Genomic DNA, 27,500 nt, shown 5'->3' with positions numbered 1-27,500 from the left:
TTTTTTAGATATTTTATATATAGTTTTTATCCATTTTATTGAATAAATATTTTCTTAAATAATTTTTACAAAACATTTGTATACATGCACTACATTTTTTATATTTTACATATAGTTTCTATTAAATTTAATTAGTAAATATTTAAAATATATATATATTTACTAAATATTTTGATATATTTTATATAGGTTTTTACTGATTTTAAATATTTTAATAAATAATTTGTTACAAAATATTTTTTTTATATATTTTATTTTATTTCAGTTAACATTTTATTTCAAGTAACTTTATGTTGGCTATTTTTAATTGTAATATTTCACTGTTTTACTGTATTTTTATCAAATAAATGCAGCCTTGAATAGCTTATTAGGTTTATGCAAAATCAAATCTTACAGACTTTTGAACGGCAGTGAACATTTGATTAGTTACCTAGAAAAAAGTGCATAATTGAAAATATTTATAAAATACGAAAACATACTTCATCTAAATAAAATAAATAATATACTTGATGACTTAAAATAATTTAAACGGTGTAACGATGTCTTTCACTATATAGTGTGCTCTGTTTCACTCACTAACTGCAGTATGCAAAGGGAGAGTATGCAGAGGCCCACCATCAGCAGAACAAACGATGATGAAACATAATCAGACTAGAGTCGCCTTTCTGATCTGTAACACAGTCGAGAGTCTCATGCACGAGCTGTGAAAACATTTCTCTGCTAGATTTACAGTCATGCGACTCCATGCATATCATCCTGTTTGACGGAAATGAGACACTACCATGAAAAACAAACATATACTTCCCCACTTCACTGATTACATAAAGAATTGCACGCTTTTTGTATTACACGTTTCCTGAAATGTTCTGTTTAGATATGCAAATTATGTAGTGTCTAATTAAATATGCGCTGATTTGCATACATTTGCAATGTGTGTGTTTTTGTTGTTGATGTTTTCTTTCTGTTAGTCTGAAAAAGACATGTTATGGAAGCACAATGGATCAAAAACTGAGCAGTGCATCAACAAATGTTAGTTTAAAAAACAGTTTATTGACAGCCTTGTTTTTTAAAGTCGAGACACTACAGGCAAAAACATCGTTTGTTTTTTTCATGCAAACAGCCCAGAATTTTGAGATTTTTGCCTATTCACGCATTCAAGTGTTTATTTTATTGAACTTTATCTACTTGCGTCTGTAGATTTCAATTCTTTCGTTTTTCAGTTTTTTTCTCTTACAAACACCAAACTTTACAGGTTTATTCCTCTCTATATTCTGAAGGTTTGTCCATATTTCATTCACACTGATTTACACATTTTACCCCTAAAAACATGCTGAAAATGTGTTTGTTTTCTGTCGGTTGACAGTATTTTCTGATTTCTGGAGTGATGAAAAGAGAAATCCAGAATCACCTCGTATACGATGACAAAATCAAACACGAACACGAGTGCCTAAAACCCTCTTAGCTGTTATAAATTCACTGTAAACCACGGCTTCACGGGGCTTATTGCTTTTATAAAACGGTTATTCCATATACGTAGTTAGGTTTCACAGAATAAAACAGAGCAAATAAAGTGTAATGATATTAATAAAAACAGTATTCTTCCACCAAACAATGTAGCTCCTCAGAAACAGTTGTGGTTGCAACAAAGTGGTTGCCGAGCAACAGACAAACGTAAACAAAGGTGTATGTTACTTTGTAGAGTCATTTACAACAGCTTCAAACGCGGCTCAGCCAATCAGAATCAAGGACCGGAACTCTCCGCTTTATAAAGCAGGATTTATCTTCCCAGCCTTTGGAAAACGTATGGGCTTGATCCCGAATCACGGAGCGGTGACCCTAAAGCTCGTATCCAGGGCTTAAAGCCGTTGGAAGAGTGTGTTTGAGAGGCGATTCCAGCCCATAAATCCCACCGGCTCAGGCCTGATTCATTAAGCTATTGTTGAGGTTAAAGTCTCTGAAATGAATTTTCTGAGAGCGGCGGGAAATAAAGGCCAGAAGAATTGGAAGTGAGCTCCGAGCGTAACGGCCCGACAGCACCGGATGACAAATAAAGCTCTCGTCGGTGTATCACTGAATTAACCCAAACCAGAGCTGACCTCGTTCCTTCACACGCTCACCATGATGAAGATGATGATGAAGATGGATTCACGTTCCTCCTCCTGCAGGCATCCCATTACTCCTGCAGAATGACATTACGCTCCACATTCAGGATTATTTTACATGAAACACAATCATATCTGAAAGCGAGACGAGCTTGGACTAGCTGGGTGTTTTTTTTTTTCATGCAAACAGCCCAGAATTTTGAGATGTTTGTCTAGTTGGTGTTGTTACTGAATAGTGTGAAGAAAACACATGCAAGTGTTTATTTTATTGAGCTTTATCTATTTGCATCTTTTGCATTTTTCTTACAAACACCAAACTTTACAGTTTTATTCCTCTCTATGTTCTAAAGTTTTGTCCATATTTCATTCACATTGATTTACACAACATTTTACTCCTAAAAACATGCTGACAATAAAGCATATCTGAAAGCTCTGGACTAGCAGGGTGGTTTCTTTCTGGTACTGTACTGAATGACAGTTATTGATAAGCACAGTTAAAAAAATAAATCAAATGAGAGCAGAACTATGATTTTAGCATTGATACGTGTTGATTTGAACTGAATTGATCTGAATAATGGCACTGTCATCTTCTATAGAGCTGCTTTACCGCTGAAATTGAACTTCTTTCATAATTTTGCATCATTGATTCTGTTATTTTCCTGCTTATTACAGTAAAGCTGCTTCGCAACAGTCTGTATTGTATAAAGTGCTCTATTTGATCTGTTTCTAAGCATGTGTATTCGTATTTTTGACCGCTGTTTCCTCACGAGTCTCAAAGCAAGTAGAGCAGATTGTGATTTATTTTAATAAACGAGATGGTTGTGCTCTGGATGTCAGAAACGATCTGCAGGACTGGCCATCAAACTCAGCGATGCGTTACATGTAAATGGTTTGCTGTACGGAAATGCACGAATCAATCATTCTGCGTTCTGGTTGGAGGAGATGACGTGAAGCCGTGTCACGTTTGAGTTCCTGCATGCGCTGGGAATCGAACCCGCATGCTATATATATATATATATATACAATGAATTATTACAAGAGTGTGTATATATATATATAAAATCATTATTATAATTATACTTAATTTTTTTATTTTTTTAACTTACAATGAATTATTAAAATAGTAATTTAATATTTTTTTTATTAATAGTCTATTTTTTTTAATTTACAACTTCTCCTAAATATATGTTTTTACAGTGAATTTTTTTAAATAGCAATTTTGTTTAATATTTTTTTATTTACTAAATCATAATTCAAATAATATTATTATTATTTTACAGTCATATTGACATAATCACAAAATTTTGGGCCAAATTATGCAGCCCAACTAACAATCACAGTCGTCATTTTTATCAGAAAAATAGCAATTAGATTATTTTCCCAAATCGTGCAGCTCTACTACAATAAAAACTGCACTACTGTAAAAATTCGGTCTTGCCATGTGACTCTTCCTAGAACTGCAGTGAATTTCCTAACTTCGTGCCGTGTGATTCTATTGACTTTAAATGCAGAAGAAGCAGCAGCCAAATAACAATAAGCCTAAACAAACACATCAGGCTCCTGCAGACCTTCAGCTCAATCTGCTCAAGCTGCCGCTGCTCAGGCTTTACGCAAACCTCCCACAAACTCCATTCTGTCCTCCAGTTCCCCAATAAATAGAGGGAACACAGGAGAGACGCGGGCTGCGGGTGACGAGCGCTTTGTTTCGCCGCGCTGCAGATGGTCATTCTGGCATCAGAGAGATGGGGATGAAGACCAGATCCGTCCAAATCCTGCGTGTGAGTGTGTGTGTGTGTGAGAGACAAAGAGAGAGAGAGTTGGTGAAGACGCTGTGAGAAGCTCCCGCATCCGTCTGCGGTCGAGTGCATCTCAGCGGCCAAAGCAAACACGCAAACACACAGCGCTGTCATTAGCATGCGGCCCCATGTGCATGAGTTATTAAGGGCCAGACTCCATCAGGGGCCCGACACACACGGGACCAGCGTCTCCTTGCCACCTGACTCCTCTGTGTTTGATTGCACGGCAGGAGGCGCAGTGAATGGAGGAGGACGGAGCGCCAGATGAAATAAAAGACGGGAGCAGATGTCTGTTCCCGCCTGATCCATCTCTGTCTGTGTGTCTGTCTCTCCTGCAGGGTTTCAGCACGCCTCCCTTGTGGTATTATATCAGTGAAAACTCTTATATCAATGCAAAAAAATATTATCAATGCAAAAACAATTATACTAATGCAAAAAACAAAAAAACAATCAAACAAGAAACTATTATGAATGCAAAAAAGAATTATATCAATGCAAAATACTGTTATGAACACAAAAAAATTATCAAATTGTATATAAAAAAACTATTTTCAATGCAAAAATGCAATTATATCAAAGCAAAAAAATAAAAAAAATAAATAAAAATCATAATGCAAAAAAAGAACAATTATACCCAATGCAAAAACCTATTAATGAATAAAACTACTATATCTGCAAAAATGAATCAATTGAAAAAACTATTTTCAATGCAAAAAAATTTATAAATGCAAAAAACGATTAACAATTATACTGATGCAAAAAAACTATTGGCAATGTAAAAAAACAACAACTAGTATGTCAATGCAAAAAACAATTGAATCAACGCAAAAAAGTATAAATGCAAAAACTATTTTCAACACAATACACAATTATGTCAATGCAACAAACTATTAGCAATGTAAAAAAAAAAAACAACAACTAGTATATCATTGTAAAAAAATCTATTTTCAATATAAAAAAAAATATTCTGAATGTTTATTTTACTTTGCATGGGATACGAGCACACGCTGTGCACTGTATTGTCAAAGATGATTGACAATTAGCATACAGTTTGGATTGGCGGTATGGTTCTGTTCTGGGAAAGAACTGCCTGCGCATCCATGCAGCCTAGCAATAACAATGAATAAAATCACTATATCTGCAAAAATGAATCAATTGAAAAAACTATTTTCAATGCAAAAAACAATTTTACCATTGCAAAAAAATTTATAAATGCAAAAAACGATTAACAATTATACTGATGCAAAAAAACTATTGGCAATGTAAAAAAACAACAACTAGTATGTCAATGCAAAAAACAATTGAATCAACGCAAAAAAGTATAAATGCAAAAACTATTTTCAACACAATACACAATTATGTCAATGCAACAAACTATTAGCAATGTAAAAAAAAAAAACAACAACTAGTATATCATTGTAAAAAAATCTATTTTCAATATAAAAAAAAATATTCTGAATGTTTATTTTACTTTGCATGGGATACGAGCACACGCTGTGCACTGTATTGTCAAAGATGATTGACAATTAGCATACAGTTTGGATTGGCGGTATGGTTCTGTTCTGGGAAAGAACTCCCTGCGCATCCATGCAGCCTAGCATAAGAGCAGCGATACCACCCCCGCCCCCTAGCCCCCCCCAATTGAGCAATGCGAAAACTGCTGATAATACTGAGGGACTGTATATTTGAATGCTTAGATAGGTGTCGTATTCCTAGAGAGAGTCAGCTGATGCGAGCTTGACTAACTTGACATGCCAGAACTAACGCTTACGCTTGATTTAGTTAGTATAATAACAGAAAACACAAGTATTGTGGACTGAAAGCTTCTGAATGGACACACAACTGAATTGATTTCTAACTTAATTAGATTGAGAGAGAAACACTTGAACCTTCATCAGATACTTCATTCATCTGTTAATTACTCCAGCACTCCATCCTATCCCGACAGCAAAATAAGCTTCATCTGCCGTAACTTCAGCCGTTAACCGTATGCTCGCTTCTCTTTCATCTGTAACCCGCCCGGCTTTGTCCTTCTGTCGCGGTGTTAAAGCAGAGGGGCTCCTGGGAATCAGCGCTCACAGCGGGGCCTCTTTATGTGGCGACACGAGTGCGGCTCAGTAATGACCCCGTGCCGAGAGCGGAGAGACGCCCGCCGAGCTCTGTGTTTGCAGAGCGCTCAGGACAATTACCAGAGGCAAATTAGTCCCAAATACAGGCAGAGAGCAAGAGGGCAGAATAAATGATCCGCTCCGCAGAGTGACCCTCAGCGGGGTCATTACACTTACTTTAGTTTTAGCTAGGTTTTCATCTGAGATTTCTTTAGACTAATTTTTCTTTGTATGTTTTTCATACAAATACCTAGAAGCCATATTCCATTTTTACCATGGTATTGAGGTGCTATATTTTAACTGCGATTATCATGATCTAAATGTATGCTACTATGGAAGACCAATGGTTAATAATAAAAAAAAAAAACTCAAACAGTCAGAATAATTAAATTTGACCGTATAAAAATGTGATTGCTACAGTTTTTTACAGATATTACTGATTTTGATAATGAACATAAATCTACATCTGCATCCTAACTCAAGCTACTATTAAATGTGTATTTCTAAGAGACAAAAAATATTATATTATTATTAATATTATCAGGCAACACAAACCTGTTTCTTGATTTGAAACAATATTACTCATTAGAACATGCAGAACTAAGAAATAATTTTTTTCTATTAAGATATTTAAGGAAATAAGGAAAAATTACTGGAAAAGTGTAAAGAATTCAAAAACGTGACGTGTTTGTCATGTTCTGACTATAAAGAATAGTTTAAAACCACAATTAACCATCTGGTTTGTACAGCTTTCACACTGGAGCAAAAATATGCCTTTAAACTTGAAAGAAATAAAAATTTGACATTTATCATGATAATTATCGATATCGACTGATATGAAATATGATTTGGCCATATCGCCCAGCACTAGTGAACATGCACCAAAATAGACTCAGTATTCCTCAAAATGAATAAAAACAGTGAAATGCAAACTCGGAATATTATACAAACCTGCAATAGTTAAATATGTTAAATAAGACAAATATAATTTATGTATTTAATCCAATTTTATTGACCAATGTTTTGCTACTGACCTTCGATGATCCAATTCAGCCATACTAAGCAAAAATGACACATTTGTGTTTCATTTTAGTTATTGCTGAATAGTGTTGAACTTTCTTCTCCTGCGTCATATTCTTCATGCAGTTTGTTTGAGCTGCGCCCTCTACTGTACAGACGTGAATTTACATTTCCTTCAGCCTGAGGCGCATTCACTTCACTTTTGGTGTGAAAAGGGTTTTTACATTTGTAAAAGAAGAACTTTTTTACATTAAAAACAAACAAGCAAGCCCCAAAGTAATGTAACACATTACTTTCCATAAAAAGTAACTAAGTAACATATTTAGTTTTTTTACTTTTTTATGGAGTAACGAGAGTCTTTCATAGTCTTTCAGCAGTAGGTGGAAATAAGTGAGTTTTAATCGTTCATTTAAGTGATTCATTCAACAGCTCTGAATAAAATGAGTATGAGTGAGTCATTGAATCATTCATTCAACCAAATCGATTTCAGAACAACATACTGCTGTCACTAATTCTGCCACAAAAGATACGCTAGTAACTGTACTAGTATAACGTTTCAAATTTAGCAACTGTTTCATTCAAGAACAAAGTGAATTTCTTTATGAGTCACTGAATCAATCATTCAATTCAATTTGTTCAAAACCATTGATTCTTTCAAGAATGAAGTGAGTTTCTTGATGACCAATTCACAAAATCATTCATTCACCAAATTCATTCAAATGCATTGATTCATGCAAGAACAAAACAAGCAACCTTTCTTTACGATACGTCACTGAATTATTTATTCACCCAATTCATTCAAAAACATTGATTCATTCAAGAACAAAGTGAATTTCTTTATGACCGAGTCACCGAATCACTCATTCAACTGATCCATTCAAAAAAACGTTGATTCATTCAAGCACGCAACAAGTGACTGTCTATATGAGTGAGTCACTGAATCATTCGTTCTCCCAAATTGTTTAAAAACACCGATTCATTCAACAGCTGCCACAGTGTGTTACTTAATTATTTCTCTTGTTTTTTATTTTTGCACTGGTGCTAAAAAAATATTTTTTTTCTACTTCAAAATTCCATGTTTAATTCGTTGTTACTTGCTGTTTCTGTGTAATTATTTGGGAAATTTCCCACTTATTTCTGAGTGAAAATTGCTTCAAATTAAACCCTGCAACATTTTACTGGTTGTTTCAAATGCCTGTGTTGTGTGTCAGGAGTGTCCATGCACTTTACAGCTGTGTGTATCTGTCCATATGTATGTTCATATGCATGTGTATGCAGAGTCCATGTATGATGACAAAACCTGCTGGAAACGCCCCTCAAAGCTGCCAGTGAGATCTCTGCTCTCCAGCAGCGCTGATTAAAGAGAAGGACACAGCGACGCTCCATTAGTGTAACTCACATCACCAGCTGAATGCAAATGGGCCGAAACGCCCTTGTAGAAGCAAAGACACACACGGCATCGTCACAGTGATGTTCAACGGCCTGTTTGGGAGACAAACTGCATCTCGACAGTTGTAGCGTTTTAGCGTGAGCTGAACGCTAATAAATACTGTGAAACCACAGCACTGCCGTGTTCTCGTATTATAAACTGGCTCAAAGCATCACTTCAGGGCTGAAAATTGCATGAGACGGTGGGCCGCAAATGACTTTGCATGCATTTCACTCCAATTCCAGCCAGCGTTCTGCCTGCTTTAGTGCTTCTTCAATTGATATTATACTTGTCAACAGGCGGCGAGAGAGACGGTTATTCCGGCGTGACTGAATTTGACAGTATTAATCTCTCGCTGTGGTCAAATTAACCTGCTGCACCTCATCATTAGTGAAGCGGGAGGACAAGACTGCTGCTCAACGCTTCCATGATGGAGAAAAGACTGGAATATTCTGCTGAAGACCTCATCTGAGTCCCGCAGAAGAAAGTCATGCAGGGATGCAACGGTGAGGAAGCTAACTTACCCACCGATTCATCAACTTCTGACAGCATCGATATTACCCATTACATACTGTATATAGATCAGATATTCATCAAAGATGCTCAGGATCTGGAGGCTTACTTTGATCTTTAACGTTCGATGTTTACAGTGCTCCCTTTCTTTGAACAAAACAACAATAAAACCAAGACAAACTCACTGGTATTAAACATTGAAATAGAGCGCTTTTGTATGGGAGCTCATTTCTGCCATGCTTTGGTAATTCAAAATTATGAGATGAAAAATTTAAATTATTAATTAAAATGTCATAATTATGACATGCTAAGTCGTAATTATGAGATAAAAGTCAAAATGATGACAAAAAGTTGAAATTGACAAACTAAATCAAAATTGTGAGATAATTCTGAATTCTCAATCTCATAACTGTCATAATGTTTGACTTTATATCTCATAGTTGATTTTTTTTGTCATAATTCTGATTTACCTCAAAATTATGACTGTGTCATCATTTTGATTTTTTAATCTGATAGTTGACTTTTTGTCATAATTTAAACTTTTTACACCATAATTATGACTTTATCATTATTTCAACTTTTAAAGTCATGATTTCAACTTAATATCTCATAACTGATATTTTGTCATTATTTTGTCATAATTGTGGCTTTTATCTCATAATTGTGACTTTATGAATCAGTTCTGACTTTTTATCTCATACTTGACTTTTCATGTCATAATTTTGACTTAGTATGTCAGTTTTGATTTTTAAAGTCATAATTTTGACTTTTTATCTCATAATGGACTTTTTATGTCATAACTCCAACTTAGTATGTCAACTTTGACTTTTTATCTCATAATTATGACTTTTTATGTCACAATTTTGACTTGGTATGTCACAAAGTTGAATTGTAGCATCTGTTATCCAACTAAACGAAACAGTATTTATTTCCATAAAAAAGCAAAATACCTGTGGGTGGGTGAGTAATGTAATGAGTAACAAGATGACCAGAGCAAGCCTGATAGCTCTGGAGGAGAAACTCTTAATGACAAAATGTTATTTGGCTGAACTCGTCCATTAATGCAGATGAGATGAACAAAAGCCTTGAGAAACACAGAGAGAAACACACACAGCAGCAGGTCAGAAGCGACACACACACACACACACACACATACACAAACACACTCGCACAGGCTCATAAAGCCACTTTACAGTCAGACACACTCATGACAATTAAAGCACACACACACACACACACACACAGCTGACGGTGGGCCAAGCGTGGACAGATGGCTCCAATTGTGATGGAAATGAAGAGTGACCCTTTGAACACGCGGCTCTTTTGAGGACGAGATGTCATCGGCTCGTCTTTTATTTCAGCGGCGGTTTGTTTATCATCCTCTCGTCTCGCACAGATCCGGTCAGTGCACACACACACACAGCTGACGGTGGGCCAAGCGTGGACAGATGGGTCCAATTGTGATGGAAATGAAGAGTGACCCTTTGAACACGCGGCTCTTTTGAGGACGAGATGTCATCGGCTCGTCTTTTATTTCAGCTGCGGTTTGTTTATCATCCTCTCGTCTCGCACAGATCCGGTCAGTGTGATACGGCTCATGCAGAATCTCCCTTAATCTGGCATCAGATAACAGCAGATTATGTTGTAGAATGACCACTGAGCGTGTCGAGTCACGGATACGATAAACGCTGGATTCCTACGCCACACAATACAGTCACAACACATTCGGTTTCGCATCTAAACTCCAGTAGAGCCATCTGAATGTGAGATTTATCTTCTTCATCAGCTTTTTAATCCAGTCCAGAGCGCTGGGGAACGTTCAGAAGCTTTAATCCAAACCAATTTGCATTGCATTGAAAGCATACATTTACTGTAAAGAAATGAACTCGTGTCTTCTGAATACATCCGCAGTTTGAAAGGAAATGCAATGCACATTCAATATTAATGCACATGCAATTATGTGTACAATAAAACCATTTACATTGAACCACTGAAGTGTGAAATTGAAAGCAACAAAGTTTTTATTTTATTTATTTGGAAATACAATCATAGAGTTTTAAAATCACACAAGTCCAGCCATGATCATGAACATTAATTAGTTTTGCACTGAAAGGGAGATATTTAGGATTGTTTGCAATGCAGAAACTTTATAATATACATTTATATTTTGCGTTTGCAACACCAAGGTCAAGGTGATTTTATACCACAGTAACACTTTATATCACATTATATTTACTTACGCTTATACATGAAATAACCATGTGTTAATGTCTATTTTTGTATTTATTTATTTTTATTTATATACAGCTTTTTGCTAAAGTCCCCCTTCAGTCCCCCATTCATTCATTCATTCATTCATTCACTCACTCATTCGTTCGTTCATCTTTAATAATTAAAATTACATTTTTGTTTTGAAAATATTGTTTTCATGCCCTAAAATGGCTTGAATGTGAAACTCTACACCCACACCTCATTTAGATGGCTGAAAACTCTATGAATGTATTTCAAAAACAAAAGAAAACCAAAGCAATTGAATTACTGATACTGCTAATTCAGTGCTAATTCGTGATTTCTACATTAAATAACCATGTTTTTTTTTTGTGTTTATTTTGTGTTTAGTTTTCTTAAAATTGTATAAAATTGCTGTAGCGGTCGACATATATTTATGATGATTCTCATAAACCATATGGAACATAATTAGAGAACAACGCTGACCTTCCAACGCATGCATTCATCTCTATTAATATAAACTCATTCTCTTGTTCATAATGTGACTTTCTAAGTTACAAAGAGTCTTTAATATCAAGGCTTTTTCAATCCCAAATTAATTAATGGCTGGACTTGCGAGTAGGTTATTCTTGACTGAAGATTCATTCATTTGCATTAAAAATAAATTTCTTTATAGTCTTATCATCAGACTCCAGCATCGGACTAAATTAATAATTAGTACAGTCACATGTCATGATTATTAAACGCACAAACACAGCAAAACCAAACTTCATGCTTTTATTTACTACATTCACTTCATGAAAGAGAACGACGGGCGGTTTGTGTTTCTTGAAAACACACATCATCTTAAATATCAAGACTCAGGCCGAGTTGAACGAGTGAAAGAAGCAAGTGTTCGGTATTGTGAGTGTGTGTGTGTGTGTGTGTGTGTGTGTGTGTGTGTGTGAGTTGGCATATGTGGTTTATGGAACCAATTTTCAGGTTTACATACCAGCATTATGAGACCATTTGGTTTATGAGGCCATTTTTGATGTCCTCATAATTCAGAGAATTTAAGTTGTTATAGAAAATGCTTTAAATGATGATTATTCAATATAATGACCTAAATGATTATTATATTACTTGTTTTATTAGTTCATATTGTTATTTGGCCATTATAACAGTTGGCATGCTTTTTATGACTTTCACAAATATGGTCCTTTTAAACCATGATGTGTATGTGTGAACTTTGAACAGCGCCTCTGTAGGCCGGAATTGGTACTGCAATGTGAAACACATTCGCGTCAAACTACACACACTTTCGCGCCATCTCATACAATTGCGGGTAAACGTCTGTCTGTCTCAGTGAGTGAGTGAGTGAGTGAGTCTGTCTGTCTGTCTGTGTGTGTGCGCTATGGATTCCCGTCTGTGTCTGTATGGAAGCAGGCGTCCATCTGTTTGTCTGATGTGTGAATAACCGCTCTGAGATCGGCCGTCCTTCACGCAGCAGAACAGATGCGAATCAGACACACAGATCTGCTTTGGTCACGCTCACACAGATGCACAGAAACTCAAATAAACACAGACACGCTTGGAAACAGGTCGATGATTTACAGCATCTCTCAGTTCAACTGAAGACACACAAATACAAACATGGTGATCTGATACAGGCTTCATCTGCCATTACTGGCTCAATACTAACCATCATCATATTTGCATGCAGTCATGTACACAACATAAAATCACAAATAATCAGTTTTATGAGTACACCATAATTCAAATCTTTAGGATCCACACGACTGCAAAGAAAAGACCCATATTCAAGCCTTTGCGACAGGTTTGGACTGCTTTTGGTGCCACTTTTGACTTTTTTTTGTTTTTATTGCACTTGTCGGTATGTCATGTTTTTCTTTATACTGTACATGTTTTTAAGAAAAGGTTAGTGTTAGGTGTGTGATTAGAGACTAAAAATATATTTTAATGCTATATTGTTACTAAAACAGTCATTTTCCTGCACAGTTGTGTATATTAAATTTGATATATTCTTTTATATTCTCTTTAAAATGGTTATGTTTCCGTTTGAGGTAGGTTAAGGGATCTAAAACCATTTATTGATTAAAGTGCATCTATACAAATATCTTTTAGCTGTAAATATTTAATCATGTTTACATTTTAGATGCTTCAATACATCCAAAGTGTATGTTTCAGCATCTATAAAAACAAGTGACACACAGGCAAACGTCTCCTTCAGCACATGTACAGATCGAGATATGAAAGTACAACATCTCTGAATAATAGAAGTGTGCTGTAGCAGAAAGATGAAATTAAAGTGAATCTGAGGTGAATGTAAAGGCCGACGCTCTCTGTTAACATTAACATTAATTCACTAATTAAGGCTTTAATTAAGAAGGCTTTTCCTCCAGCTTTCAGAGACATGTATTTTCTTCAGCAGCCGACGTAAAGTAGGACAAAGAGATGCGATTCAAAGATTCAAAGACTCAAATATTCAAAGACTGACTGAGCTCAAAGGATCAGCTGGAAATATGTTTCTGTTAATGGATATGAGACTCAATACTGACTGTTAAATAACACTAATTGAACACTACTACTTAATAAACCACCGCAGCCCTAATGGCACTGAATCATTCAGGAATGAAACAAGCAACTGTCTATGAGTGAGTTGTTGAATCACTGACTCAACTGATTCATTCAACAGCACTGATTCATTTAGGAATGAAACAAGCAACTGTCTATGAGTGAGTTGTTGAATCATTGACTCAACTGATTCGTTCAACAGCACTGAATCATTTAGGAACTAAACACCACTACTGTTGCAATGATTCGCTGAGACTATTTTTGTTGACAAGCAAAACGAAAGGTAATGGCAGTATTTTACTCAATATTAACTTGTTATTGCTGTTTCCTATGAAAAACAGAATGAATAAATGAATGAATGTATGTGTATGTTGCTGTAATTGAGTGTGTATGAAAGTGTTTCTGTAGTAAACACACATCTCTCCTGAGAATCATATCAGCGATCCGCTCCTGGCACATTATCCTGTGTGTTTGCGTCCCGTTTCACAAACCGTACGCTTGCGTTTCTGGCTGTGGGAAGCTGTAGGTGGTGAAACGCAAACCGTTTGAAGACGAGAAGTGCATCTGAACATAAATTTTGACCCATACAATGTATTGTTGGCTATTGCTACAAATATACCCCAGCGACTTAAGACTGCTTTTGTGCTGCAGGGACACAGATGTGAATACAACGATTAGAGATCACACAACGATATTACCATGACACACTCTCAAACGGAATGGTTTTACTGATCCAAGAAACTGGACACCAGTGAAGACAAAGAGCAACATTATGAGCCATCAAACCCTACATGAATTCACACGAACTGGAAATAAAGCATGAATCGATTACAACAGAATCCAACTCCAAGCGATTTCTAGATCAGCATAAATGCATAACAAGTTTCCAGACCTGCAAATATTGAAATGATCCAGTGTTTTTATGTTTTCCATGATGGTGCAACACATGTTGATTATTCTGAGGAACCAGACTCTTAAAAATAAAGGGTTGTTTTTCACAGTGATGAACCATTTTTGGTTCCCTAAATAACCTTTCAGTGTATTTCTTAAAATAACGTTTTTTTTTTCCTTAGTTTTAATAATCTGAAGAACCAGTACAAAATAAAGCTTCTTTATTGGCATTGATGCTCCACGAAGAACCTTTAACATCCATTAAATCTTTCCATTGCACAAAAGAGTCTTTATAGTGGAAAAGGTTCTCAAATGTTCTTCAGAAAAACATTTTATTTTAGGAACTGATCACTGAAAGGTTTCTGCTGAAAAACCCTTTATTTTTAAGAGTGAAACAACATTTAGTGGTTTATTTAAAGGTTCTTCGTGGAACCGCAGACATCAATAAAGCACTAACCCATCGGAGATCAAATCAGATAATCAAATTAACTAACGAATCTGAATAAATGTAAATAAATCCTCGATCTAGCTGTTTAGCCTACTATACATATGCAAATCTTTACATGAATGGCAGCATGGAGCGAGTGCTTGTGGAGTACCGCGGTGAAACACTGCTCCTCTGCTGGCGTCACCAGTAAATACAGCAGCTCAATGGAGAGCACGGCGTGCGGTGGCGCAGGGGTTCGTGCTGAACCTCCAGAACGCATCCAGAACATTCCATCTGCTCTGCTTTACACCTAATGCAGCTTCACAGCAGAATATACGAGCTACATACAACAAGCACAATACTGCACCGCGCGTCCCGCAGTGACGCATCGATCAGGACGCGCGTCACGGATCAACCGCATCAGTAGCACCTGCTGACAGTCACACATACAGCATCATGGCATCATAATAATAATGAGTTCACCACCTGACGTCATGAAATACAACTTTAGGACACACTAAAGCGATGACAGAAACGCAACAAGATGCTCCGATAGAGTGAATATTGCGCGTGTGTGTTTGAGTCTCTCCATCGAGCAGCAGCAGCGCTGAATCAAACAGCAGCACATTCACATTTGCACAACGAGACACTGAGGAAAATCCAACTTAAAACCAGCAGTGGTCAACCAGTAACCAGTAAGCAACCGGAGCGCGTCGCCCCGATCAAGCGTTCCGCAGCGCGCTCGCGTTCAGCCGGATTCTTGCGAGGAAAAGCCAACTTATCCATCCATAAAGTGCGTAAAACCAGCCCGCTGAGCGTGAGCAAAGAGTAAAGAGTGTAAAGACCGACTCACCGTGCGTTTTGGAGACACCGGTGAGAACATGCAGCCCGATGAGGAGTGCGTAAAGTCTGCTCCGGTGAATATCTCCAGTGACGCAGCCCATGATGGTCAAAATCACCGCAAAATCCGCTATTAATCAATCAATCAATCCGCGCGATTGAGGATCCTGCGCTCCCGTGAATGGAAACGACCAGCGCGAGCGATACCGTGTCGTTAAACAGCGCGATTCTCCATCCTCGATCCGGTCGTGACGCACGCGGCGGTTCCTCTGACTGACTGACGCGCCGCGCCGCGCCGCTCGCTCTCTGTGCGCGATGAGTTTGGCGATGAGACTTCATTGATCTGAAGAGGGAGGGACGAAAACCCGCCACAGAGTCCGTCTGGAACCGGATCCACCTGCCATCTGCGCGGAATAGAGAGAGACTCACACCGAGCGCGTGTGTGCGCGGGACAATGGCACGGATCGAGTGCGTTTATACCTCCACATCTCACCAGGTTTCATGATGGTCTCAGCTGGAAAAAAAAAAAAAAGCTTGGGTTCCTGTTACTTTAGTTTATGAAAAGCACCATGTGAAGCGAGGCTTTAAAGCACACTCTGTATTAACGCACTGGAGGAGTTTGGCTCACGGTGTTCACTACAACATTCAACAGCATCAAATGCTTTACTGCTTTCAGAAAACGCTTACAGAATAAAAACAATAGAGACAGAAGTGAATCAGATCGACTGGTGTCGTCCTTCTCTGGCGTAATGGAGTAAACTGAGGTTAGGATAGATCTAGCTATCTATCATTAGGAGAATGTTCTGTTTATTTTGGTCTATCAACTGATTTAAGGTCAGAATCTGTTATTAATTACATGAGTCTGAATATGTATAATTTCAAATCAAACACAGAACAGTAATTGTGAATAGAGACAGTAGCATTCACTCTCAGATACACCGTTCTGCACTGTTTGTTACCATAGCCAAGAACAGTTGGTATTTTGCATCCACGCATCAGTCATATACTGTGGTAATATACCGTGGTAAAGTAAGTGTGTGTATGTTTACTGCTGACTCTGGTTCACTGCACTAGTCTATTTATGGAGTTCCTCTCATGTAGTGACTAGCTGGATCTCAGTGTCTCCCATGTGCACCCAATTATGTGTGTGTGTGTGTGTGTCTGTGTGTGTGTGTGTGTGTGTGTTTCCATGTTGAGTTGTTGTCGTCACATGCGGCAGCCTAACCTCACATTCCACCTTCAATGTTTCGAGATATTAATGCACTGAGAATAAACATGAATAATGTCAGTTTATTTCAAGGATTCAACATGATGTTTATCTTCCAGTTCTAAAGGATAAAGCACATCCTCATTTTCACCGTTGGGAATTCTGATTCATTTTAGTGAATTGGTTTGTTCCTACAGTTTGTTTTAATAAACCAGTGGAGATTTATGTCCAACATCATTGTTCAGAACATAACCGAAAACATTATTAGTGATGTGTTAAAAACTGTGTCCATTATTTATTTTTTATCAATATTGCTCTAATCTTTTACACTTCAAGTCATTTCTTCAACCAAACCATCCATTGTTTTTCATCTTCTCTGTAATGTAATCAGAACAGAGCAGCTCTATTGTTCTGTTAGAACATTTCCAATTAGTCCAATTACAGGCGAGCAGAGCCACCGGAGACGCGTTTACACAAACACACGTCAACTTTCTCCATCTCAGTGTGACACTGACGAACAGAAATAATAATAGAGCGGCTGAAGTCGAGGAGGGGCCCCGGGCTCCTAATGAGCTGTTTATCACATCATGAATGAACTCTCCATTCAGCAGTAAACGAGTCTCTTCTGTCTGACTGTAAACACGAGGAACTGAATTAAACATCAGCCGGCGTGTGACTCTGAAGGGCCACGTGTGAACAAACATCATGAGCGCAGACAAACCACATCCACTGACGCTTTCCACGCCCGGTGATGTCACTTCCTGCAGGATGATGTCATTGATACAAACGACTGATGGATGAAAGTTATATTGAGGACACTGATTAGGAAAAAAAAAACAAAAAAACATTTTAATTAGACAAAGTGCAGCACACTGACTCCAAAGTAGAGAAATGATCGCTAGGACACTTTTCTCAATCTTTTTTGCACAGTTCTTCTAACCAACTTTTATTTTATTATTTTACATTCAAAATGCACTAAAACACTTCATACAGTCTTAAATCAACTCAGAAAGCCTGTCACCCATCAATCACACTCTATCACTAATAACAGGCACAATTACTCAATGTTTTCTTTTGTAAAATTACTTTACAAATCAATAGCAAATGTTACAAGGTCCAAATTTACAATACAATACAAAATGACACCAAAGTTTCCCCTTTTATATAGACGCCTAATGAAACTGAAAGACTAACACTGTGTAGATGTTCAGCTTGATCTAATTGCTTTCAATATGATCTTACTGTAGAAATGTAGCAGATTCTTATTCAGTTCTTTAGATTATGTTAGGATTTGAACTTCAGTTTATCAGTTTTGTAAAGAGTATGTAACTGTGCAAACTGGCCTGTTTGTGTTTGAATGAGGAATACATTTATAAATATAAAGTTATAGACATAGTTTGTGAGCTTTAATATTAAGTGACAATTGTCTGTAAAGCTGCTTTGAAACAACATGGAGTGTAAAAAGTGCTACACAAATAAAAAAAGTAACTAGACTTGAAACAACTAGAATATTGATGCAATGTGAATTAAATTTCCATGATGGAGGAAAAAAAGTAAGGAGAGACGGAATGTGTGTGTGTGTGTGTGTGTGTGTGTGTGTGTGTGAGCATGTGTGTGAGAGAGAGAGAGTGAGTGTGAGTGTGTGTGTGTGAGAGAGAGAGAGAGTGTGTGTGTGTGTGTGAGAGAGAGAAAGAGAGTGTGTGTGTGTGTGTGTGTGTGAGCATGTGTGTGAGAGAGAGAGAGTGAGTGTGAGTGTGTGTGTGTGAGAGAGAGAGAGAGTGTGTGTGTGTGTGTGAGAGAGAGAAAGAGAGTGTGTGTGTGTGTGTGTGTGTGAGCATGTGTGTGAGAGAGAGAGAGTGAGTGTGAGTGTGTGTGTGTGAGAGAGAGAGAGAGTGTGTGTGTGTGTGTGAGAGAGAGAAAGAGAGTGTGTGTGTGTGTGTGTGTGTGAGCATGTGTGTGAGAGAGAGAGAGTGAGTGTGAGTGTGTGTGTGTGAGAGAGAGAGAGAGTGTGTGTGTGTGTGTGAGAGAGAGAAAGAGAGTGTGTGTGTGTGTGTGTGTGTGAGCATGTGTGTGAGAGAGAGAGAGTGAGTGTGAGTGTGTGTGTGTGAGAGAGAGAGAGAGTGTGTGTGTGTGTGTGAGAGAGAGAAAGAGAGTGTGTGTGTGTGTGTGTGTGTGAGCATGTGTGTGAGAGAGAGAGAGTGAGTGTGAGTGTGTGTGTGTGAGAGAGAGAGAGAGTGTGTGTGTGTGTGTGAGAGAGAGAAAGAGAGTGTGTGTGTGTGTGTGTGTGTGAGCATGTGTGTGAGAGAGAGAGAGTGAGTGTGAGTGTGTGTGTGTGAGAGAGAGAGAGAGTGTGTGTGTGTGTGTGAGAGAGAGAAAGAGAGTGTGTGTGTGTGTGTGTGTGTGAGCATGTGTGTGAGAGAGAGAGAGTGAGTGTGAGTGTGTGTGTGTGAGAGAGAGAGAGAGTGTGTGTGTGTGTGTGAGAGAGAGAAAGAGAGTGTGTGTGTGTGTGTGTGTGCTGGTCTAACTGCGATCTATCAGCGATCCATCAGTGATCAGAGATCGTCTCTCTGCTGGATTCATCAGGTCACAGTCCTGTACAGAGATGACGGCAGATGCTCAGAATCCATAAACAAACCCACACGACGATCACCACCATATGAAAAATTGATATTGAGTTCTCCAGATGTGTTTTATCTACTGTATGTGAATCAGTCGAGCCTCTGAAATCACAGAGACAGACGATGAAAATATGTCAATCTGTTTGTTTCTTTGCTTTGTTTGGGTCTAAAAGACACTTAATATGCAGTAATATTAGTGATTAAACTGCACTGACACTATCAGATGAGAACAAAACTCCATCTGAATTGAGCTAAATAATGACTCTATTGTCTTCTTCTGCTTTATAGCTGAATCGAATCTGTTCATAATTCAGATCAGTTATTGAACTGAACAATGACTCTATAGTCTTCTGTAGAGCTGAGTTTGTTTCTGAGCACACGCGTGTGATGATGGTGTTCGAGTCTGAACGACTCCACATCATCATCTTCTGTCAATGGATTTAATTACTCTTATTATGCCCTAATAAGGCTGTGTTCCACTCTCGACTAATCTGATTAATTTCTCACAGGAACTCTCTCAACTAGATTAGTTATTTCTTAACCTAATTAGCATTGCCGAGTGCAGATTTCATTCGAATGAGAAGAAAGACGCACACAGGGCTAATCCCGCAGCGCCTGTTAACTCTGGATCCCGAGCAGCAGGAGGAGGCGGATGAACTGCATTATCTCTGGGGGGTCGCTTTTGTGAACACCTGTGTCTAGTGGCCACGAATAATGACCTCACTTGCTGCTGTTTCTCCTAATAATGGCCACAATTTACTACGCCTGCTCTTCACTCGGACAGCTGGTGCTTTGAAGGGCCGAGGGGCTCCTCCACAATCCCACAATGCTTCAGGCCCCACATAACTATGACAACAGACCAAACAGATCTGGAGAAAACACACGAGGAGCAGAAACGTCATTCAGTCAGTGACAGACACATGATTAACACTAAATAATGTTCAGATTGGATGTAAAGTCTCTTCTGCTCACCAAGGCTGCATTTATTTGATAAAAAATTGTGAAATATTATTAAAATGTAAAACAGCTGTTTTCTATGTGAATCTCTGTTAAACTGTAATGTATTTCTGTGATGCGCAGCTGTATTTTCAGCATCATTACTCCAGTCTTCAGTGTCACATGATCTTCAGAAATCATTCTAATATGCTGATTTGCTGCTCAACAAACATTTCTGATTATTATCAATGTTGAAAACAGTTGTGCTGCACAATATTTTTGTGGAAACCATCATAGATTTTATTTCTCAGGATTCACAGGTGAATAGAAAGTTCAAAAGAACAGCATTTATTTGAAATAGAAATCTTTTGTTACATTATAACTGTCTTTACTGGCACTTTTCAACAATTGAATGCATCCTTGATTAATAAAATTATAATTTTTTTATAAAAATTAATTAAATTTTTTTATTAAATCTGACTTACTCTAACCTTTTGAATGGTATCCCTGGTAACTATTGGTAACTATTCTCAACATGTAACATGCAAATCATATTAGAATGATTTCTGATGATGCTGAAAATACAGCTGCGCATCACAGAAATACATTACAGTTTAACACATATTCACATAGAAAACAGCTGTTTTACATTCTAATAATATTTCAATTTTTTTTTTACAGTATTTGTGGTCAAATATATGCAGCCTTGGTGAGCAGAAGAGACTTCTTTCCAAAACATTAAAAATAGTAATTATCCCAAACACCTGAACGGTAGTGTACAGTATTATTATTTGATATATAATGACAGCACATGTGGATGAAGTGTTGGTGGTAACTCTAATGGTAACTCTAAGGAGGTGCTGTTTTCTCTAATGGAGGAAACGCGTTCACCTCAGCGCTCTCTTCTGTAAGCGGCATACACTTCCTCACAGAGGTGATTATAATTAAAGAGCATCTTCATCTGCTGCTAATGGCTTTTTTAATCTCTGGTCTCTCTAACAGGAGTTTAGTGCTGACGGCTGTCAGGAATACCCACGGTGCATTTTAACATGGTCACTCATAACAGTGACGGATGGACGCTGATGGGCCCTCGGACTCGGGCTAATAATTCAGACTGAACAGCGTCATGGGATTTACAAGCACTTTTTTGCTCATCTTTGCCTGGGAACAATAGTAACGGGGGGGGGGTATTTTTGAATATTCATTCATTTGAAAATGAATATTCAAAACATCCATTTACAAACTGGATGTTTTGAATATTCATAAATATGACCCTGGAGCACAAAAGCAGTCTTAAAGGGGTCATATGATGTTGCTAAAAAGAACATTATTTTGTGTATTTGGTGTAATGAAATGTGTTTATGCGGTTTAAAGTTAAAAAAACACATTATTTTCCACATACTGTACATTATTGTTTCTCCTCTATGCCCCACCTTTCTGAAACGCGTCGATTTTTACAAAGCTCATCGGTATTTTTCTTTTATGCCAAAAATCATTAGGATATTAAGTAAAGATCATGTTCCATGAAGATATTTTGTAAATTTCCTACCGTAAATATATCAAAACTTAATTTTTGATTAGTAATATGCATTGCTAAGAACGTCATTTGGACAACTTTAAAGATGATTTTCTCAATATTTAGATTTTTTTGCACCCTCAGATTCCAGATTTTCAAATATTGTTCTATCCTAACAAACCATACATCAATGGAAAGCTTATTTATTCAGCTTTTCAGATGATGTACAAATTTTGAAAAATTCACCCTTATGATTGGTTTTGTGCTCCAGGGTCACAAATAATGTTTTTATAACTTGATGGGAACGTTCACAAAACGTTATTAGCACATGTTTTCATTAGCTGTGTTCCGACTGCGACTGAATCTCACACAACACACGGTTTGCTGTATGATTATTAGTTCAGATTTCACATGGGCAGGAATATAAAGACTGGGAATACTTCGACAGCAAACCTTCAATCAAGCGTCACCGAGCCAGCAGTCACGCGGCCGCCATCAGCAGCTCCTCCATTATTTATTAGGCAGCAAAAGAAGTGTGTTGGTAAAGCAAATGGTCCTTCACACACTACACGCTGGAATCTAACAAGCCCCATCGCTCAGATGAGATAGCAGCGCTCATGTGCTTGTGCTTAGATTGCAGATATATTCAGGCCTCGCCATCAATCTCACACAAGCATCCCCAAAATATGAACACTGTGCCATCATTTACTCACCCTGATGATGATTTCCCCTGAAACACAGGGAAGATTCGCCATGCAGCGACTGAAACGGTTCAACATGAAGCGTCAATGATGAGTTCTGGTCGAACTGTTAGACCTCTAATCAAATGACCCAAGAACCAAATGAAATCTGGTCGTATTTGACGACTCAAAACACAGACATGAGATTTCATCTGTTGATTCATATTCTGAATTTCCAGCTGATCTGCTCATACTGTATAAATAATCTTCCTCGCAGAGTCAATGCATGCATTTATTTCCTTTCCTTGAAAACGAGTTCAGATAAGGTTTGCGGGTCCCGTTTTTAGTGCCCTTGATTTTATCTCTTAAATGAGCTACAAAAACAACCTACAAACAAACGTCAGCGCTGTACAACAGCAGCCACATCCAAATAAACAGGGCTTCTGGCCAAGAGGCTGATTTCCATGAGCTCAGGTTCGTTTAGCTCTCCTGTCGCGTTAAACTCGATTTCCAAACTGCTCAAAATACAGGTTAAGCCATTCAGTTCTTCTTGAGATTTGGTGAATATTTCTAATTTGGGGTCGTGAATGTGCATGCAAATTTTCGACACACAGATGTGTTTTGGAAAAGCTGTTCTAATTTTCTTAAGATTCATGGGTCAAACGGGCTCCGAATGATTTCCATGCAATCTGCCAAAAATCAACACTTTTAAAAACACTAGAGTCAAGTAAGACAGAAAAACTTTATTATAGCTTGTCAAAGACTAACATATGAAATACATGACGATTTAAAGTTTACTCGAAATTGACTCGTCTTCTGAGTCATCCAAGGAAAATTCACAGTTTCTTCATCTCTTTGAGTTTCACTGTTGAAAAAATCTGTCAGAGGTTGTTTTTGGTTGTTAGTTTTTTGGATCTTAATTACTAGACTGTTTCAGCTTTGAGAAGAAGTGTGAGAAACCCATTTTACCCTCACAGGGGTTTGAGAAAAACTCAGAGGAAGTACAAATAATGCTACACTCTTACAAACAAAGATGCTTCACGATGCCATAGAAGAACCTTTTTGTCTAAATAGTTCCATAAAGAATCTGAAGAACCTTTCTGTTTCACAAAAGTTCTTTGTGGTGAAAGTAGGTTCTTCAGATTATAGAAAGGCAAGAAAGAGATGGTTCTTTAAAGAACCTTTGACTGAGTGTTTCTTTGCGGAACCAAAAATGGTTCTTCTATGGCATCGCTGTGAAGAACACAACATTAAAATTCACAGCTAACAAGGAACATTCTCAGAACTTTGGCTAACGTTCTGGCAAGGCTCTCCTAAAGTTACAAACAAACACTCTTCAAGTAACATTAATGGAACATTCGTTCAGAATTATCTGGTCTTTAATAATGTTAGCACAAAAACATTATTCATGTCTGATATCCTTCAGCTGGACGTTCATCTAACATTTTTAAATGTTACTATTGTTTCAGAACATTAAAAGAACGTTCAAAAGTAGCGTTTCCAGAATGTTAGCAAAATGGAATGTAACATTCATGTAACAATTTTTTAATTTTTTTTTTTATTTCACATTTGGCATCTGTGCAGCTAATTTCGATCAGAAATATATGGGTCAAATGAACCCCTAACACAAATAACACTAAAAATAGAAGGGAATTATTAAAGTAGAGGTCTTCTGTTTTTACACAAATCTTTAGTGTTTTTTATAGGGCCGATTATTGGCAAACTGAATTTAGGGTTAGGGTTAGGGTTAGGGTTAGGGTTAGGGTTAGGCAAGGTCATAAGCCAGTTTTGAACACAGCAGACGGGTTGAGGTGCAGCAGGCCTCTGGTTCATACGACAGTCAGTGCATCGCTGCACTATTACGATAATGATGAAGAGCACAGTGTGTGTTTGTGCACCTGCGTGTGTCATGCTAAAAGGCTCCTTGAGTGCTGAAAACAAGCAGCAGTGAAACGAGACAAAACCTCACTCAGAAACACACTGCCTCGTTCCAGCAAGTCGAGCGGCCCGCATGCACACGCTCATTAGCCGCCGGACCGGACGCAGCAGAAAGGTCGAGAGCAGAAGCCGGGCGAGGGAGGATAATTGTGTTTTCAGACGCTTCTCGGCCATTCAGATGAAATGACGTGTGGCGGTAACTCCCTTTCCCAGCAGCCCATTTCATCTCCGTCATCCGGAGAACTGGTATGAAAGGATACCGCGGTAATACCTCAAGGCCTGGAGAGAGAAAAAAGACCATTCTGCTATTTCAAAAGGAAGAAATGGCTCATTGGAAAGTCGCGTTAAACATTATTATATGTAATCTGGCTTCTTTTTTTATGTCATGCTGCATGTTGCAACCACCATTTGCCTGTTCTCTCAAGATAAAAGCATCCGTGGAGCTTTGAAGGGAAGGAGAGAGCAACCGGCGGTCGCCACTGTTTCAGGAAAATAAGCATAATACATGTTTTATTAAAAGCTAACCAGACGCCCTTCTGTGCAGATTCTATTTGAACAGCAAAATGAAAATCAGCAAAACTCGGCACACCATCTTTGACCTCTTGGGCTCATCACGCTGGGCCGTGATGAAATAATTGTTTTACGCAGCAACTTTCAGATTCACACGTCGCTTTCTGCCATTTATTCATTAGCATTTAGGCTTTAAAGTGAAGGTTATTTGACAGGCAAACCTCTGGAAGACTAGACTGTGGGTGAAAAACAGCATGAGAAAAATACCCGGATGACCTATTATTTCCGCAGAAATTCTGAAGTGCGCATTTGATGGACAGCAACAATTTTGCCGATGTAGTATGTCTGAATTTCATTCATTCTACCCATACACATACCATATAGAACATACTTTGGTAACACTGAAAGCTGAGTCCTTAGCCATCTTCAAGAATCGGCTAAAAACACATCTCTTCCATCTTTATTTGACCCTCTAACTCTAGCACTCTCTATTCTAATTCTATTCTTTCAAAAAAAAACTTGCCCCTTTTAGACTTGCACTCTATTCATTTACTAACTGCCTGTTTTCTTTAAAAAAAAAAAAAAAACTAGCACTAGCACTACATATTAACGTAATGTACATGTAACACTTAAAGCCTTTATGTATAATGCATTATACAGTATTCATAATGTATGTTGTAATGCATTATGTTTTCAAAAATAATTGTAAACAAAGTTAAAGTGCTTTATAATATTTATAAAACACATGTTAGTCACGTGTTTTAATGCATTATAAGGGGGAACAATGAATAGATAAGTATTATAATGGTTACAATTATTCATGAGATCATGAGAAGCTGCATCACAACAAGGCATAATTAATGCATTAAAAATAAGTTTCAAACCAAATGTAGTACCTATAGACAGTATGCATTTTCGGACGCAGCATATGTTACTTTAAAATACATGACATCAGAAATTACACTGAAAAACATATTTTTGAAAATGAAATTCATTGCAACAAAAGAAGAACAAACATGAAAAGAGAAACATACAGTAGACTGGTGCGTAGGAACAATCATAGCAAATCTTCACTCTGATATGAAAACAAATGACTGAAACACTAATGAAAGTAAGTTCACCTGAACCTGGAAATAAACAAAGGAAGTTGGGTAACAATTTTCTGCACTCTTTACAGGTCGCGAGTAATTAGATTTTTCCATATGATAGTGACTAAACATCTGGAGTAAATCAGATCCAGCTGTTGAATTACTGTAGACCCTTTTAGACTGAATTCTACACGTTTATTTCTCTACTGTGTAGCGTTTATCATGTAGATAACACAGACAGGAAAAACATCTTCAGTGACGCTGACACAGAAACCTTCTCAAGTCGGTATGAATGACAGAAATTACTATAATGTCGAATGTGGCGGCTGTAGGTCAGTATAAAGAGTCAGTTTACTCTAGTAAACCACCTTCAACAACCTAAAAAACACATTATTCAGTGTGATTTCAGCTAAAAACGGAAAAATGAGGTCATTGAATAACAGACTGACACTGTATTATCATCTGTGGAGCTGTTTCATTGAAGTACTCATGAGTGCATTATAATATAATATAATATAATATAATATAATATAATATAATCCACTTCCTCTACAACATTAGTTTCCCTTGTTTTATGATTACAATAACAGTCAAACGCTTGTGTTAGTTATCCTAATTGCTTATCATGTGCATTCAATAACTCTACAAAATGAAAGACAATACAAATAAAAGAAATATATACAACAATAAATGTCTAATTATAATAAATATAATAAAAATCTGAAATATGACTCTTACACGTGACAATTTGTACCAACCTAATGCTACAATGTGACAAATACTAGAGAGTTTTATGTTTTTCAACAGTTCAGTGTAAATTACAATGAAAACAAGTGTATTAAATTAGAAACATGTGAAATAGCAGCATGTTGTGAGGCGTCTGGAGCCACGAGTGTTTAGATTGAGTCTGGCTCATGATCCTCTAATGAGAACCAGCTCTGCTAATCACTACACTTCCTGTGCCCTGATTAAACTAAACACACACACACACACACACTCTCTCTCTCTCACACACACACACACACACACACACACTCGCACTCTCTCACTCACACACACACACACACCCACACACACA

The 27,500-nt window shown here is 37.5% G+C and overlaps 1 protein-coding gene across 1 annotated transcript in view; it reads right to left on the bottom strand.

Moving 5' to 3' along the window:
• Positions 1 to 16,630, bottom strand: part of dcc (DCC netrin 1 receptor) — a 199,002-nt gene extending 182,372 nt beyond the window's left edge. Inside the window, 1 exon segment of the mRNA XM_016524048.1 lies at positions 15,943 to 16,630. Coding sequence (XP_016379534.1) covers positions 15,943 to 16,033 — 91 coding nt within the window. The 5' untranslated portion in view covers positions 16,034 to 16,630.
• Positions 16,631 to 27,500: the final 10,870 nt, after the last annotated feature.

This window comes from Sinocyclocheilus rhinocerous, unplaced genomic scaffold (assembly GCF_001515625.1).
Source record: "Sinocyclocheilus rhinocerous isolate Xijiao unplaced genomic scaffold, SAMN03320098_v1.1 scaffold991, whole genome shotgun sequence".
NCBI classification, from domain to species: domain Eukaryota; kingdom Metazoa; phylum Chordata; class Actinopteri; order Cypriniformes; family Cyprinidae; genus Sinocyclocheilus; species Sinocyclocheilus rhinocerous.
Note: the sequence above shows the minus strand (reverse complement) of the source record. Positions and strands in the feature narration are given on the sequence as shown.